At 44.5% G+C, this 17,046-nt stretch overlaps 1 protein-coding gene across 1 annotated transcript; it reads right to left on the bottom strand.

The window, feature by feature from the left end:
* Nucleotides 1-143: 143 nt before the first annotated feature.
* Nucleotides 144-12,203, bottom strand: gtpbp4 (GTP binding protein 4). The gene is made up of 17 exons (XM_015956005.3): nt 12,058-12,203; nt 11,310-11,480; nt 11,121-11,224; nt 10,653-10,789; nt 10,461-10,561; nt 10,233-10,325; nt 8,044-8,235; nt 7,054-7,119; nt 6,817-6,906; nt 6,625-6,735; nt 6,459-6,536; nt 6,222-6,273; nt 6,037-6,137; nt 5,708-5,905; nt 2,923-2,988; nt 828-971; nt 144-624 (listed from the first exon to the last, which is right to left on the bottom strand). Exons 1-17 carry the CDS (start codon nt 12,103-12,105, stop codon nt 472-474), a joined length of 1,905 nt encoding a protein of 634 aa, XP_015811491.1. The 5' UTR covers nt 12,106-12,203; the 3' UTR covers nt 144-471.
* Between the last annotated feature and the right edge of the window lie 4,843 nt (nt 12,204-17,046).

Here is a 17,046-nt window from a genome sequence, read left to right on the forward strand (position 1 = left end):
TCTTGGGGTTTTTCACAATAAAAGTCTTTTACTAAAAATACATTTATTTAAAGGCCTCATAAAGCACATTAATTAGTTGGTTTTGACTACTTTTTTCTGTTAGCTAGTTTCTTTTTAAAGATGATTAAAAACTATGATAACCATTTAGATCATGTGTGTATTTAATCTGCTTCCTTGTTTATCATTTTACAAGAAAACATCAACATCACTTTATCCAAAGTAGGCTCAAGATCTCCTGAACCAAATGAAAGATGCTGTCCAGCATAAGTCATTTTACTACTGAGAGAAAAAGGAAGGATGAGGCTGAAGACAGTTTTCTGAAATCAGAATCTAAATACGACAGTAACTTCACTGAAGAAATTACCCAATAACTAACAGGTTTTTGAGTCTTTGCTTTAGCATTCCTTAACAAGGAAAATGAGTAGCATGGTTATTATGAATTGTTTGCTCCAGTCCAGAAAAAGAGCTGTTTTATCTGCGATCTTTGGTGCCTGACTTCCTCTTTCCAGCCAGAAGGTGTTTGGGTTTCAGGTCAAACACGTGTCGGTCAGATTCTCCTCTCCTGGCCTGCCGGTTCATGTCTCTCTGGGAGTTCTTCATCATTTTCTTTGTCTTCTTCACCATCTGGGGAACAGAATTAAAGAATTAGGATGGGAAACAAATGGGAGTAAAACTGAAATGTCTTTTTGCTGCTAAATAAACACAAGCCTCATCTGTTATCATCCTAACACTGAAAAATGACAAACAAAATTAGGCTTTTTTTATATCTTGTGTTAACCTCTGCTATAGAAACATTGCCTGCTGCGTAAATAAAAACAATCCCAGACCTTTCCATCTCTCAGACCAGACTGGTCTCGAGGAGGACGGGAGGCGCTCTGACTGCGGGTTTTGGACGTGGGAGGAGCCGAAGCTTCGCGTTTCCGTTTCCTGGTGATGCTGCGAGAACGCTGGCCCTGCTGAGCGTAGTGGCTCTGAAATCAGATGGGATAAAAACATTAATATTTAGCGTTTTCACTACAACAGGGTTCCTACAAGTTTCATCAAGTTAAATTCAAGAAATTTTCAAGACCACTTAAATACAAAGTTAATAGCTATTTCACAGCCCTACTGGTAAAAAGTATCCTTGAACTTTTGTTGATTTATTTTATTATATTTTGCCAAAACACTCGGTAGACATAAGTAGCAGAGCGGTTTGAGCTTTCACAGAAAGGGTAGCTATGGTAACGTAAAACACGTTTAAAATATAACAGCGTCGGTAGGGCTGGGTACAAGTAGACATTCCTTGATACTATTACTTTAATGACACCTGGTTTTAGATGGTGGTACCTTAATGATACTTTTGTTGAAATCTATGTTTTTATTTTATGAGAGGAAAACAACCTACCTCAAGGTTTTGTTCTTGTGGTTTATATTATTTTATTATATTTATTTTTATTATGCTTTATTTTCTAAGCAAAAACAGAGCAAAGCTACTGTGAAAACAGTAAAGGCACAAAATGTAAATATATGTATAAAAATAGCCTCCATTAAAGAATTTTCCGGAGTTTCCCCCTTTCAGAAACGATGTATGATTTTCCAGAAATCCGTAAAAGTGATCATCTTATATGTACTGTGGTATAATGTAAGCAATACGTCTTTATTTTTTTTTTCGCCATCTTAAAGAGCAAGTCACCCCCTACAAGAAACTTACTCCACTCCCACTTCATGTTAGAAAAATGCAACAAATGCTGTTGCCTGGCAGACCAAGAGGGCGGAGCCGCTAACAAACACATGTGACATCATATGGTACCAGCTAACATTATATTGTACCTCTTAGCCAATAGCGATGGCAGATTTTATTCAAATGTAGTGCAGAGTTTTTTACCTGAAGAGTACACAACACTGACAGTTTTAGGCTGAAAATTTCAATTTAACAAAGATGCACTAAAGTGCCAAATTATTGATTACATGAGTCTACAACACAATTAGAAAAACATTTATATAGTTTATCAGCAAAAAAAAGTTGGTTTGGGGGTGACTTGCTCTTTAATATCAAACATCCAGCTCAATATTCAGAGTTCACCGCGGCAACTCAGATAAAAAGATGCCAGCCAACACCTGAAGCGATGCTGAAAAACAAAAACTTCCTAAGGATAGCTAAAAGGCCAAAAAGATCACAGCCAAGATAGCTGAATTTATTGCACCAGATGACCAGCTGCTGTCTGTGGTTTCCAACGTAGGATTTCACCTGGAGCACTTGGAGCCAAGGTGCGACTTACCTTCTCGAAGCTACGTTACAGACACGGCTCTGCCCAGCGTTCACAACAAGCTATGTGACCACCTGTTGGTCATGTTATCAAAGGTGTCTGCTTTTGGGTTTACCACAGACATATGGAGTTCATCTGTTTGTCCAGTGTCACTGAAATGTCAGTCGTGTGACCCGCGGTGGCACACTGGGTCACCTACCGAACGTTTTCACTCAGTCCCAAAGAGGTCCAGAGGTCTGGCACCCAGCCCTAGGTGTCAGTCAACCTTTCTCATGGTCTGCTGAGATTTTCCACGTTTCTCCTCAGCTGGAGGTCTGTGTGGTCTGTGTTATGTTCACAGTTCGTATCACTGCTGTAGCGCGGGAGCTGAATATGTCACGTGTTTGGACTATTTAGACCCGAAGCAGCGCTGCGTTCTCGATTATTGGTTCCGCCACGCTATGTTGTTTAACAAAAATAATTGTGGTTGACAAATGAAACTTTAGAGGACAAATGCAGTACGGAGAATTTACAGACAGCACAAATTTAAGACCCAGATATCATATTTAAAGACTTGTTAAATTCTTAAATTCATTGCTTTTAGGATGTTGTAAGACCCCATGGGAACCCAGTACAAGCATAAAAACTTAGCCAACCAAAATCAACAAACCTCACAAAAAAAACTATCAATACTTACGTTGCTCTTGTCACTCATGTCCAGACCGAGGTTACTCATCTCCTTCTCCAGCTGCTTCTTCTCCACCTGGGAGGAAAAAAGAAAAGAAAGACAAACTTGTTCAGAGTTAAACTAATAAAATTCATTTCAATCAGGAAACAACACCAAACTAGAGACAAAGATGAAAAGCATGATGCGAGGTTTTTCTTTCAAACAAGTTTCAGGTGGCAAACACCAAGGAGCCAAGTTGTCTGAGGCTTTCTGCCTCTGGTAGGGTCACCCATGGCAAACAGGTCCTAGGTGAGGAAGACCTCTTATGATGAATAATATAAATGGAAACCGTGTTCCCTCGCCCGGACGTGGGTCACTGGGGCCCCCCTCTGGAGCCAGGCCTGGAGGTGGGGCACGTTGGCGAGCGCCTGGTGGCCGGGCTTTCACCCATGGAGCCCGGCCGGGCACAGCCTGAAGAGGAAACGTGGGTCCCCCTTCCCATGGGCTCACCCCTCGTGAGAGGGGCCAAAGGGGTCAGGTGCAGTGTGTGACGGGTGGTAGTCGAGGGTGTGGACCTTGGCAGTCTGATCCTCGGCTACAGAAGCTGGCTCTTGGCACATGGAATGTCACCTCTCTGGTGGGGAAGGAGCCTGAGTTGGTGTGTGAGGTTGAGAGGTTCCGAAAAGATATAGTCGGACTCACCTCAATGCATGACTCTGGCTCTGGAACCAGTTTCCTTGAGAGGGGCTGAACTTTCTACCACTCTGGAGTTGCTCCCACTGAGAGGCGCCGAGCAGGGGTGGGCATACTAGTTGCCCCCCATCTTGGTGCCTGTACGTTGGGGTTTACCGCAGTGAATGAGGGTAGCCTCCCTCCTCCTACGTGTGGGGGGACGGGTTCTGACTGTGGTCTGTGCTTATGCACCAAACTAAAGTTCAGACTACCCACCCAGTGCGCTACCAACACTATCTATAGTGTGGACGGTGTGCTGCTGACTTCTACTCAGGACGTTGTGGATCGGTGGGCAGAATACTTCGAAGACCTCCTCAATCCCACCGACACGTCTTCCAGTGAGGAAGCAGAGTCTGGGGACTTTGAGTGGCCCTCTCAAATCTCTGGTGCTGAGGTCACTGAGGTGGTTAAAAAGCTCCTCTGTGGCAAGGCTCCGGGGGTGGATGAGATCCGCCCGGAGTTCCTTAAGGCTCTGGATGTTGTGGGGCTGTGTTGGCTGATGCGGCTCTGCAATATTGCGTGGACATCAGGGGCAGTCCCACTGGACTGGCAGACCGGGGTGGTGGTTCCCTTATTTAAAAAGGGGACCGCAGGGTGTGTTCCAACTACAGGGGTATCACACTCCTGAGCCTTCCTGGTAAGGTCTATTCAGGGGTTCTGGAGAGGAGGGTCCGTCAGATTGTTGAACCTCAGATTCAGGAGGAGCAATATGGTTTTCGTCCTGGCCGTGGAACACTGGACCTGCTGTATACCCTTAGGGGGGTCCTGGAGGGTGCGTGGGAATTTGCCCAACCAGTCTACATGTGGTTTGTGGATTTGGAGAAGGCGTTTGACTGCGTCCCTCGGGGGGCCCTGTGGGGTACTCCGGGAGTATGGGGTACCAGGCCCTCTGATACGGGCTGTAGGTCCCTGTATGACCGGCGTCAGAGCTTGGACCTCATTGCCAGCAGTAAGTTGGGCTCGTTCCCAGTGAGAGTTGGACTCTGCCAAGGCTGCCCTTTGTCACCGATTCTGTTCAAAACCTTTATGGACAGGATTTCTAGGTGCAGCCAAGGTGTGGAGGGCATCTGTTTTGGTGGCCTGAGGATCAGGTCTCTGCTTTTTGCAGATGATGTGGTCCTGTTGGCTTCATCAGAACGTGATCGTCAGCTTTCGCTGGAGCGGTTCGCAGCCGAGTGTGAAGCAGCTGGGATGAGAATCAGCTCCTCTAAATCTGAGACCATGGTCTTGAATCAGAAAAGGGTAGAATGCCTTCTCTGGGTCAGGGATGAGGTCCTGCCCCAAGTGGAGGAGTTTAAGTATCTCAGGGTCTTCTTCACGAGTGAGGGAAAACTGGAGCATAAGATCGATAGGCGGATTGGTGCTGCATCTGCAGTGATGCGGGTGTTGTACCGGTCTGTCGTGGTGAAGAGAGAGCTGAGTCAGAAGGTGAAGCTCTCGATTTATCGGTCGATCTACGTTCCTACCCTCACCTATGGTCATGAGCTTTGGGTAGTGACCAAAAGAACGAGACCGCGGATACAAGCGGCCGAAATGAGTTTTCTCCAAAGAGTGGCTGGGCTCTCCTTTAGAGATAGCGTGAGAAGCTCGGTCATCCGGGAGGGGCTCGGAGTAGAACCGCTGCTCCTCCACATCAAGCGGAGCCAGTTGAGGTGGCTCGGGCATCTGGTCAGGATGCCTCCCTGGTGAGGTTTTCCGGGCACGTCCAACCGGGAGGAGCCCTAAAGGTAGACCCAGGACATGGTGAAGGGACTATGTCTCTCACCTGGCCAGGGAATGCCTTGGGATTCCCCCAGAGGAGCTGGCCCAAGTGGCTGGGGAGAGGGAAGTCTAGGCCTCTCGCCTTAGGCTACTGCCCCTGCGACCCGACTCCGGATAAGCGGATGAAAATAGATGGATGGACAAGTTTCAGGGAAATACAACATAAAAAAATTTGTATCCCAAAAACTGTTACATTTTCAGCTGTATTCATGTATGTCCATCACTTTCTGATGCTAGTAAATGATATAAAAACTCTAAATGTATTTTTTATTGACTAATTATTTGATTTTTAAACATAAAACTAAATAAAACGTCCTCTCACCTTGGTTGCGGTTCTGGGCATGCGAGGTCCATGTACATCCTTTTCTTTCGACTCCAGGACCATGAGCTGCTTCTTCTCTTTGATCTGCTTGGCCAGAGTTCGGATCTCCTGCATCTCTTCATCCTCGCTCTCCTCGTCCGACTCGTACTCGCCGGCTCGCTCCTTAAGCTCCTCCTCCTTCTCTAGAGCCTCCAGTTTCTGTGACGGAAAAGAAACGATTTGGAGCTGTTAACCCTGGAGATAAAAGCACTCTCAGGACAACACAACAACAGCTGAGATCATTGAGAACAAATACAGCCACTGGTTTTGGTTTTCTGGAGCAAACTCACCCTCATAATATCAGGATCGATGTAATCAGCGATGTTGTGACCCTCCCACACTTCAGGAATGGTGTCTTGCTTCTCATCCTCATTCATCAGGTCCCAATATTCTTAACAAAGGAGAAAACAAACATTTATTTTCCACTAAATCACAGCAGCAGATGTTTTGTCATTAGAATAAAAACTGTTCTTACTCTGCAGATCCAGAACATAATCATCGCCGAGCTCCATCTCCAGGTCTCTCTCCTGAAAATGTTTAAACACACGGCTGAGTACGAAAACACCTTCAGAAAGCAGCACTACCGAGGTGTCAGACCTCCTATATTTAATCCTAAATACATCAGACTAATAGTCAACTATGACAGACCATAAGCACTAAAATAATAAAACTGAAGACTTTAGATCAGGCACATGAAGGAACGTCTACGTACCAGTTTGCGTTTGGGAGCGTCCACCTCCATCGCTTTCCTACGATTCAGAGCTCCTTCGGGGATGAACGGGGGCCTCTCCTGGGAAACAAACAGCAGATGAAAATCTAAAAGTGTAAAATTAAGAATCTACAAAGCTTAAAAAGTCAGTTTGAACGTTCTGAAGTACCTTCTCATCCCTCTTGGCAGGCATGGCCAGGTGCAGCCTGTTCAGAACATCGTGGACCTTCTTGCCTTTAATCTTGGTGTTGACCCGGTGAGCCAGAAGCTGGTCACATGCCTGAGAAGCATACGAGCATTTGATATGATGCCTCACACCTTCAGCCGGGAGGAAATGAGCCTGAAGATCATCTGATCTCACCTCAGTTTTAACCTGCATGACTCCTTCTTCCGTCAGCGTGCTCGTCTCAATGACGGGGATTCCCTCCGCCGTGAAGTCCGCAAAGATTTTCTAGCAACAGACGGAGAAAAGGAAGCAGCGAGGGTCAGAGAAACAACGCTAAAGGTTTAGCTGAAGAAAAACATTCAATAAAAGAAAACGGTTGAGTTCGGATCATCAACCAGACGAGCTTTGGTGGCACAAAGGTCTTCATCACACCTGATTCTCCTCCGACAGCTCACTGATCTTCTTCACGTCACATTTGTTTGCAACAATGATGAGAGGCTGCAGAAAAACCAGCAAGATTGGAGTCAGCTGAATGAACGGAGCAAATATTTTTATGGTTTTTGAGGCAACAGATTGCTGCGTTTCTGTCAGATAGGGCGTGTGACCAGTGCAGGTGAGGCTGGAATTAGAGGAAAGACTAGAGACCCTTTCCAGCGAGAGACTCCTCCCACACTTACGAGTTATTTTAATCAAACATAAAACACAGCAGAGGACTTGGACACGCCCTTACCTCCGACACAAGTTGTGGCGGCCTGGACAGCACCACACACTGTCCCATACGTCCTAAAGGTCTAAACTCTTAATAATAATAATACATTGAACTTATATAGCACTTTTCTAGACACCCAAAGACGCTTTCACACACTCTCATATTCACACACTGCTAGTGATGGTAAGCTACTTGTAGCCACAGCCGCCCTGGGGAGGTCTGACAGAAGCGAGGCTGCCATTTGGCGCCGTCGGCCCCTCTGACCACCACTAACACAGGCAAGTTGGGTGAAGTGTCTTGCCCAAGGACACAACAGCAGGATACCCCTGGCGGGAGCTGGAATCGAACCCATGACCCTCCGATCATGAGGCAACCCGCTCTACCACCTGAGCTACTGCTGCCCCTGAGCTACTGCTTGTTTCTTTTGTTTAAAGTTTTCTGACAGGTTTACGTTCGGCCGCGACAGCTGGTGACAAACTGCAAGCTGAATTTTCCCTAAATGTTTGTAATATTTTTTCTCACAACATGAAGCTGTGGCACCTCATCTGCAAACATCTGGAACTAGTCTCTTCCTATAAGTCTGAAAGTCTTAAAAAGGAGAGAGAGAACGAAGCAAATAAGATGAGTTTTAAACTGATTAAGTTGTTTTGTAGCTAAATTGCAACAACTAAATGTGCATTTCCATCTAGTCTGTAACAGCTCTGGAGTCTGACCTTGTTGGTGAACAGAGGCCGGATGTTGTTGAAAAGCTCCAGCTGCTCCTGCAGGGTGTGTCCGCACTGCTCAGACACGTCAGTGACGTAAAGGATGGCTGAACGAAGGTGAGCTAGAGCCGTGATGGCCTGCATCTCGATGGTGTTCCTCTCCTCCAGGGGATGGTCCAGGATACCGGGGGTGTCCACCACCTACACACGTGTCAGCAGAGCATCAGAGCGGACACCAGAAACAACTTCCTGATCGGTTTCAGCTGTTTTATAAGCGGAACTTGAAGGTAAAGTTTGAACACTTAAAGAGCAAGTCACCCCCTGCCAGAGTATTACTCCACTCCCACTTTCTGTTTGAAAAATGCAACAAATGCTGTTGCCTGGCAGACCGAGAAGGCGTAGCCGCTAGCAAATACACAAACAAAGGCTCAAGATGACATTGTGACATCATAATGTACCAGCTAACATCATAGTGTAACCGCTTAGCCAATAGCGATGGCAGACTTAAATTCACATGCAGTGCAGAGTTTTTACCTGAAGATGGTGCAATAATGACAGTTTTAGGCAGAAAATTAAAATTGTAACTAAGATGCACTAAAGTGCCAAATTATTAACTACACATGTCTACAGCACGATTAGACACTCATTTATATACCAAATCCTCTAATATTGGCCTGTATATAATTAACTGCTGGGTATCATATTCTGGCCAGTGTCAGAGTCGGTGAATAATGGCCGTTTTTTTATTGTGGCCGGGTGGAATGTGGTAACAAGCAAGTACCACGGGGGGGGGGGGGGGGGGGGGGGCAGTTGTGTCATCCGTCTCACTTTTGATTTGCCAGTGATAGACCGCGAGGGTAACTTTAACCGTGCGGAGATGAAGAGGAGGCGAAAATTTGATATTAAGTTCAAAGAGAACGTGCTGATTATGCTGCAGAACACTCTGGGGAGCAGTAGCAGGGGTTGTATGAACTAGTCACTAGTCGACTTCACCGCTCTATAGTGACTTTTTATGCCCGTCATCGACTAGTCGCTGTCACGTGATAATGACCGGCAAGATACAGTCCTCGGAAAAGACAGCAGCCTGCTGTCAGCAGGTGACAAGCTCCTGCGTGTTGGGAGGCGACGCGCTGTGCCAGAGCGTCGGCACTGACCCCCGCCGTAAAACGGACATTTAACCAAATTGTGACATTTACCCTCTTGCAATTTAACCTTCCCCTCACCCCATCCTAACCTTAACCAGCTTGCGCATGCAAAGCTCTGATTGTTGACACGCTCCAGACATCTGCGTCCTGAGCACGGCCACAGTTACATTATCAAATCAGGTGTTGCCACCTCAAAAACTAATTTAACACGCGATCGTTCATGTTGGCTCATTTCCTTTTATGTTTTTTGTTTTTTAAATTATTTTATTTGTGCCTGATGCGTTTCGCTGCTGTGGATCGGGGTGCATCACCTGTTTTGTCCTCCGGTGACTCACCTAACTGATGTGGCCGGCAAGCAGCGCGCACTCCGCTGTTTTTGCGGTCGGTAAATCTTTTAGAACTGCAGTTCAAAGGTAACTCATAAGATGAATATATATGAAGCCAGGTAGCAGTTTTTCTTTAGGATTGAGAGGAGATGCAGGAAGATAATAAACAGGCAGGACAGAAAAATAGTCAAATAAAAACAAGTTAGTTTTTGTACCTGGTGGTTGCAACAAACAGACACCATTGACGGTAATCAGAAGTGAGGAACAGAAAATGAAATAATTATTTTAATGTTTAGAGCAGCAGGAACTCCGAGAGGCTGCAGGCTCATCAGTGAGTTTGCAGCCGCTGCGCAGGGGGAGGGGGCTGAAGCAGAAACTACCGTTGTTAAAAGAAATGTGTTTAACTTTGAAAACGTGGGCGCAATTTTAATTGTCAAAAACTCCAGCGAACCATTAGTTCATTTTGCTCAAATAGAAATTGAGGCCTGTCTCTAATTCTGGTCCTCCTTCCAATAAAGGCCTGGAGCTTGGTGAGCTTGGGTCAAATACAGGCCCAGGCCTGTATTAGAGGATTAACGGTATTTATCAGCAAAAAAAAAAAAGTTGATTTGAGGCTGACTTGCTCTTTAAGTTACTCTGAACAGAAAACAGAAAACAATAAACCTTCTTCAAATATTTCAGGTTCACCAGAGTTCATGAATGCAGTAAAATAGCAGCAGAATCTCACCTGCCAGCGGAGGTACCTGTAGTCCATGTGACCCACAAACAGAGACTTTGTGGTGAAAGCATACGGCTGGACATCAACGTCTGCCCTGGTGACCTAGTGAGGTGAACATTTCACATTTTCTTTAATGAAGAAGGGAAACCAGGCTGATTTAATACATTAGTTAGTACCATGCTTGGAAAGCTGGTCTCAGTCAACATTAATTATGAAAAAATGATCTCTGTAGCTGACCTTGTTGATGAAACTGGATTTGCCCACATTGGGGTAACCACACAGAAGCAGGGTCCTGGTGTTCGGGTCGATGCTCGGCAGACGGGACAGGTGCTGACGAACTGTAGGAGCAGGAAGTCAGATTTAAACCACAGGAATCTGCAGCAGAAACTGATGTTTAATCACAAAGTTTTCCCACTAACAACTCATCACCTTGCTCCAGATACTCCAGACTGGATTTCTGTCGTTTCAGGATGGTGCACATTCGGCCCAAAGCAGCTCTCTTCAGCTGCTTACACCGATACAAAGAATCTCCATATTTCATCAAGCGCACGTAGTCTTTCGCCACGCTGGAAGGTTATAAAAAACAAAAATCACTTGTTTGTAGAAATTTTGGGTTCTGTTGTTAGAATCACTGGTTGTTTAACAGCAGAACTCTACTGCCTAAATGGTCTTCTCTGTAGGTTTATGTGTTCTTACAGAATTTAAAAATCTTTAGCAAAGCAGAAAAAACCTGAACACCTCACCAACCCCACAGGGACAGAGGTTAAACTTAAACTGTCTGATTAATTTTGTGTTTGATTCATGTCGAAACCTCAGGATTGCTTATATGTCAATAACCCAAACAGGGTGTTGTAAACTGCATGATGCATGTTCACATTCTCTGAAGTCCAAACTTACTTATCAATCAAGTTTCTGGCGATGTTAATCTGTCCTAAGGCCAGCTTGTAGTGATCCTTGTCATACAACACGTTCATCAGATCAGCATAAAAAGGATGGATGTCCTGGAGAGACACACAGACCAAATTCACAAACAAATCCCAGAAATCAGACAATCAGCCTCCAGATGAGTAAAGGGCGGTGACCTACGTCGAGTTTTGGGAAGTCTGTGAGGATTTGCGTGAGCCGGTCGTGATAGTTCTGCTGGGTAAACTTTACTTTCCGCATGTAGAAGTGTCGGATGCGGTGGATCTGGTAATGTTTGTGGACCACCGTGGGCGTCTTCCTTTGTGTTTTGGATAAAGTGATGTCGATGAATTCCTGCAGACATGAAGAGTGCACTGGTTAATAACCTGAGACCACAAAGACAGTTTTTCTCTAAGACATTCTGTTATCCTGCAAGGTTCAGCCAAGCCTCTGGCTGACAGAAAACAATGTTTATCAAGTCATTTTTCAAAAACACTTCAAACTGAAACGTTTTATTATATGATCTTCTTTACTTTGGATTGGGCTTTTAGAACACATTTTAAGCAACTGAAACGCTTAAAATTACAAACATCTGATTAAAAAGCAGAGTTAGATTTTATTTACGACTACTGGTAGCTACTAGCTAAAACAAAAAATTGAGGAGCTCGTTACTTTTCAAACAGTGGTGTAATCATCCCAGACATTACGTAAACACGCAGGAAAACCTCGTTTAGTTTAATAAATCGTGTCCTATTCGTTTTAAGGTAAAAATCTACTGTTCTCGCAGATTTTCATCCAATGATCTGTTGCTGTCCCACGTGTTTTCGTTCCATTTAACTGTTTTCATTTCTATCAACCAACGGTCGTTTCTAACCGCGAGAGCATGGTCAAAGCCGAGTTGAAAAAGCGGAAATCGTGGAATAAAACTCACCTTGGCGGTAGGAACCACCATAATCTTTTTAAAGTTATAAAGTGCCATTTTGTCAGGACACGTTTAGGGCCACCGACGGCACGGAGAGGAACCGGAAACGAGTCAGTCTGAGACCACCAGCAGAAACTGGAAACTTTTCTGCTCGGCGCCCTCTAGCGGCCATAAGTGCACACAGCAATTAGAAACATGTAAACATCCCCCAAACATTAAAAAAGGGCTGAACTCTAAAATAAACAGCTGATACGCAACTTCTAATGGCATCATATGATTTTTTATTTGATTTTATACTTCCTGGTACTATTTAAGACAAAACACTCATACTAAAGTCAGCTAAAATTAGCTGTGCTCAAGTAAAATATTTTTGAAAGCCTATGCCAATATACTTTTAGAATATAACACGTCTATTAAAAGTCTATTTAAACATTCAACCAACCTTAGTGCACTTAGTAACTTAACTGGAAAAATTCTCAGCTGAACTTTGTTGCATACAAATAAATTCTGGTTAATTTAAAATGTAGAAACTCAACCTTCTCCTAGGTATTTCAATATTTTTAAGTGTTTTATTCTAATCTTTATGTGGACACCTTCACTTTTACTTCATTGCGTTCACAATGTGTACATTTTTATTTTTACATGGAAGGGGACGGAGGTACAATTTACATGAAAACCATCGATGAAAACATGTCTATGGGGGCGCAACATATTTGTTGTGACCCGCGCTAATCACCAAACAACCAATCGGAGTGCAGTGGTGTTTCAAGGCCACGCCTACACTCCTTGATCACGAGTGAGGTTCGCGTGCAGTTTGGACCAATCAGGGGAGCACACTGCAAGAACGAAGACGAAGGGGCGGAGGGTCGAGCCCCCTGACAGCTGCACCAAAGACATCCCAAATTTTAAGGAGGTCTCACTCCAACAGCTGGGGGTTTACCACGAAGAAGTTCAACAAAACTGGGATGTGGTATATTTTATTTATTTTTTATTTAACCAGATGATTTAACTCATTCTCATTTGCAACGACGATCTAACCAAGAGGCAGCAGCAACAGACAGACAATTTGCTTTACACAAAAGAAAAGCAGATAAGATCAAACAAACAAGAATAAAAAAAGATAAATCAGTTAGACATAAAGACAAATGACTGTTCTCATGTACAATATCTACAAGCAATCAAAACAGACTTAAACAATCTAAGTATTCAGAGGCAGGCACATTGATCAGAAACTACTGACTGCAATGAATTATTGAGTTTTGTGTCCACTCAGAAATAAATTGTACTATGATAATTGTCTTTGTTTACTCTGTCCTCTTTCTTCTTTGTGTTTTGTATTTTAAATGGGGGTGAGAAGAGAGGTAGAAGAAATATGATTTGGACAAAAGCACAATGTTGCTGAATTATTTGGGTGTACAAATAATTAATAATACATTTTATAAAACTAATAAATAAAATAGAAAATAATGAAGGAATTATGACATCTGCACTCTGTAATAAATGAGTCACTACTATGAACAAGTAATTGAAAAGAAAATAATTTGCAAAATAATACAAACCTGTAATAAAATAATTTGTAAAAATCAACCAGGGATCAAAGATGCATATTGGTTGGTTTATAAACAAGTCTTTAGGAACATTACTTAATTATAAATGGTAAATGACCTGTATTAAATATAAACCCTTCCAAGGTTCTAAAACCCCTCAAGACACTTTGCAGCGTAGCCAGTCACTCACCCACACACAGTCATGTGGTGTTCATGAGCTACAGTGTAGCCACAGCTGCCCAGGGGCACACTGACAGAAGTGAAGTTTATTTCACTTTCTTCATAAGGAGAGTTCTTGTCTGTAAATTTATGTTTGTCAATGACTTCAGGGTTTGAAAGTAAGAAAGCTGGATTTACATCTATTTATATCTGAAAGTCCTCATGCACATTGGCAGAGGACTTAGGTTCCTGCCCTGTAACCGGAGGGTTGCCAGTTTGAGTCCCGCTCCGTCTGTTGCAGCGTTCTTGAGCAAGACACTCCCTGCTGGTGGTGGTTGGTCATTGCACCTCAGGGAAGCTGTGGCTACAATGAAGCTCATCACCACCATTGTGGAGTCAACCATTTACGGATGAATCTCATATGAAGGTTTTCCTGCACCACATTAATTCTTTTAGGTGTAAAGCATCAGACAATTAATATTTCATAACAATCATATCAACTTGCAACCTACCCAGAAAATTATGTTTATGTTTATGTATTTAGCAGACGCTTTTGTCCAAAGCGACTTACAAGTGATGATCGGCATATTGCCCTTGAGGCTAACAACAACAATAACAACAACAACATTGACATCAGTCATGGAGAGGAGGGAACAAGGAGTGGACAGTAGAGAGGGGGATGGGTGCAGGGAGGGTGCTAGTTAAGAAGATGCTCTCTGAAGAGCAGGGTCTTCAGGAGTTTCTTGAAAATTGAAAAGGAAGCCGCAGTTCTGGTAGTGCTTGAAAGGTCATTCCACATTTGTGGAACGATGCATGAGAAGAGTCTGGATTGTCCTGGGCGTGGTGTAGGCACTGCTAGCCGACGATCCTGTGATGACCGGAGCGGCCGGGCCGAGACGTAAGCCTTTGCAAGAGGATTCAGGTAGATGGGAGCCGTACCATCTCAGCCTTTGTATGCTAGTGTTAGCAATTTGAATTTGATGCGTGCTGCTAGCGGTAGCCAGTGGAGCTCAATGAACAGAGGGGTGACGTGTGCTCTTTTTGGCTGATTGAAGATCAGACGCACCGCTGCGTTCTGGACCATTTGAAGAGATCTCACAGTACAGCCTGGAAGACCAGTTAGAAGGGCATTGCAGTAATCGAGGCGGGAGATGACAGTAGATTGCACCAGGAGCTGGGTGGCATGTTGTGTTAGGTATGGTCTGATCTTTCGTATGTTATACAGCACAAAGCGGCATGAACGAGCCACAGAGGCAACTTGATCTTTAAAGCTCAGGTGTTCATCAATCACAACGTCCAGATTTCGAACTGCCTTTGAAGGAGCCAGAGATAGGAAGTCATTTTGGATTGAGATATTGTGCTGTATGGATGGTTTTGCTGGGATGACAAGTAGATCAGTTTTAGAGAGGTTGAGTTGGAGATGGTGGGATTTCATCCGTTTTGATATGTCAGAGAGACAGTTTGATATTTGTGCAGAGACAGTGTGGTCATCCGGTGGAAATGACAGATAGACCTGGGTGTCGTCTGCGTAGCAGTGGTAGAAGCCATGTGATCTAATGATCTCACCCAGTGAGGTGGTGTATATGGCAAAGAGAAGAGGTCCTAGTACAGAGCCCTGGGGGACTCCTGTGGCAAGATGGTGCACGGTGGAGGATTGTCCAAGCCAAGATACACTGAATGATCATCCTGTGAGGTACGATTCTAACCAGGCGTGTGCTTTCTCTGTGATGCCCATGCTAGAGAGTGTGGACAAAAGGAAGCCATGGTTGACAGTGTCAAATGCAGCCGATAAGTCGAGCAGGATAAGCACTGAGGATTTGCCTGTTGCACTAGCTTCTTTTAAGGATTCAGTCACTGCTAACAGAGCAGTTTCAGTGGAGTGGCCCTTTTTGAATCCAGATGGGTAAGGGTCAAGCAGACAGTTTTGTTAGAGGTATTCTGTGATCTGCTTGAAAGCCACCCTTTCAATTATTTTGGACAGAAAAGGGAGGAGAGAGATAGGTCTGTAGTTCTCCACATGATTTGGAGGAAGAGATGTTTTTTTTTTTTTAGCAGCGGTTTAACCTGAGCATGCTTGAGAGAGGTGGGAAATGTATCGGATGTCAGTGAAGCGTTGATCACATGTGTGACTGCTGCGGCTACTGTAGGAGCAGTAGCTTGGAGCAGCTTTAGTCGGAATGTGGTCAAGTGGGCATGTAGTAGGGCGGCTGCACATGAGAAGCTTGGACACAGTTCTCAGTGAGAGGGGAAAAGAGGAAAATGACGCAGTAGTGCCTGAGATGGTTGGGCTAGAAGGAGTTTGTGGTAGTGAATGTTCAGAAGTGTCCAGTTGAGTAAACTGTTTGCTTATAGCTGCCACTTTGTCAGTGAAGAATGAGGCAAAGGTGTCAGCTGATAGATTGTTGGTAGGAGGTGGAAATGGAGGGGTGAGCAGAGTTTTGAATGTTGAAAATAGTTTCTGAGAGTCAGTAGAGCTGAGAATTTTGTCAGTGTAGAAAGCTTTCTTTGCAACAGTGATGCTGATAGAGAATGAGGACAGTAATTCCTGAAATTTCAATAGATCACCAGGATCTTTTGTTTTGCGCCATTTCCATTCCGCAGCTCTAAGATTGGTGCGTAGAGAAAATTAAAGGTAGATAAAGTGTTACTGAGGGCTGCGCAGTGGCGCAGTGGTTAGAGCTGTTGCCTTGCAGCAAGAAGGTCCTGGGTTTGCTTCCCGGCCTGGGATCTTTCTGCATGGAGTTTGCATGTTCTCCCTGTGCATGCGTGGGTTCTCTCCGGGTACTCCAGCTTCCTCCCACAGTCCAAAAAGCATGACTGTTAGGTTAATTGGTCTGTATAAATTGTCCTTAGGTGTGAGTGTGTGTGTGCATGATTGTTTGTCCTGTGTGTCTCTGTGTTGCCCTGCGATAGACTGGCTCTCTGTCCAGGGTGTACCCCGCCTGATTGCCCGTCGACCGCTGGAGATAGGCACCAGCCCCCCCCCCCCCACCCCCCACCCCCCAAGACCCCACATGGACAAAGCGGTTTCAGAAAATGGATGGATGGATGGATGGATAAAGTGTTATTGAAGATTTAGATTTTTAATGTGCATTACTTTCCTGCTGACTCACAGCTAGAAGGTTGCAGGTTTAACTCCCAGCTGTGACATTTCTGTGTAGATAATAAATCACCCTCTCTTACATATTAGTTTCCTCCCACAGACCAGTTGTGGCCTTCTGATGGACTAGTAACGCAGGGATCACCTGGGGATCTGCACCAGCTCCACTAAAACAAGAGAAGAAAGACATTA

This window comes from Nothobranchius furzeri, chromosome 11 (genome assembly GCF_043380555.1).
Source record: "Nothobranchius furzeri strain GRZ-AD chromosome 11, NfurGRZ-RIMD1, whole genome shotgun sequence".
NCBI lineage: Eukaryota > Metazoa > Chordata > Actinopteri > Cyprinodontiformes > Nothobranchiidae > Nothobranchius > Nothobranchius furzeri.

Bases quoted from the DNA above. Each gene is read 5' to 3' on its own strand.
- gtpbp4 (XM_015956005.3), bottom strand. From the start codon at position 12,105: ATGGCACTTTATAACTTTAAAAAGATTATGGTGGTTCCTACCGCCAAG. The intron at 11,225-11,309 runs GTAGGTCACCGC...GTGTCTCTCCAG, and splicing joins CAGACTTCCCAAAACTCGAC to GACATCCATCCTTTTTATGC. The intron at 10,562-10,652 runs GTGATGAGTTGT...CTGCTCCTACAG, and splicing joins TCTGGAGTATCTGGAGCAAG to TTCGTCAGCACCTGTCCCGT.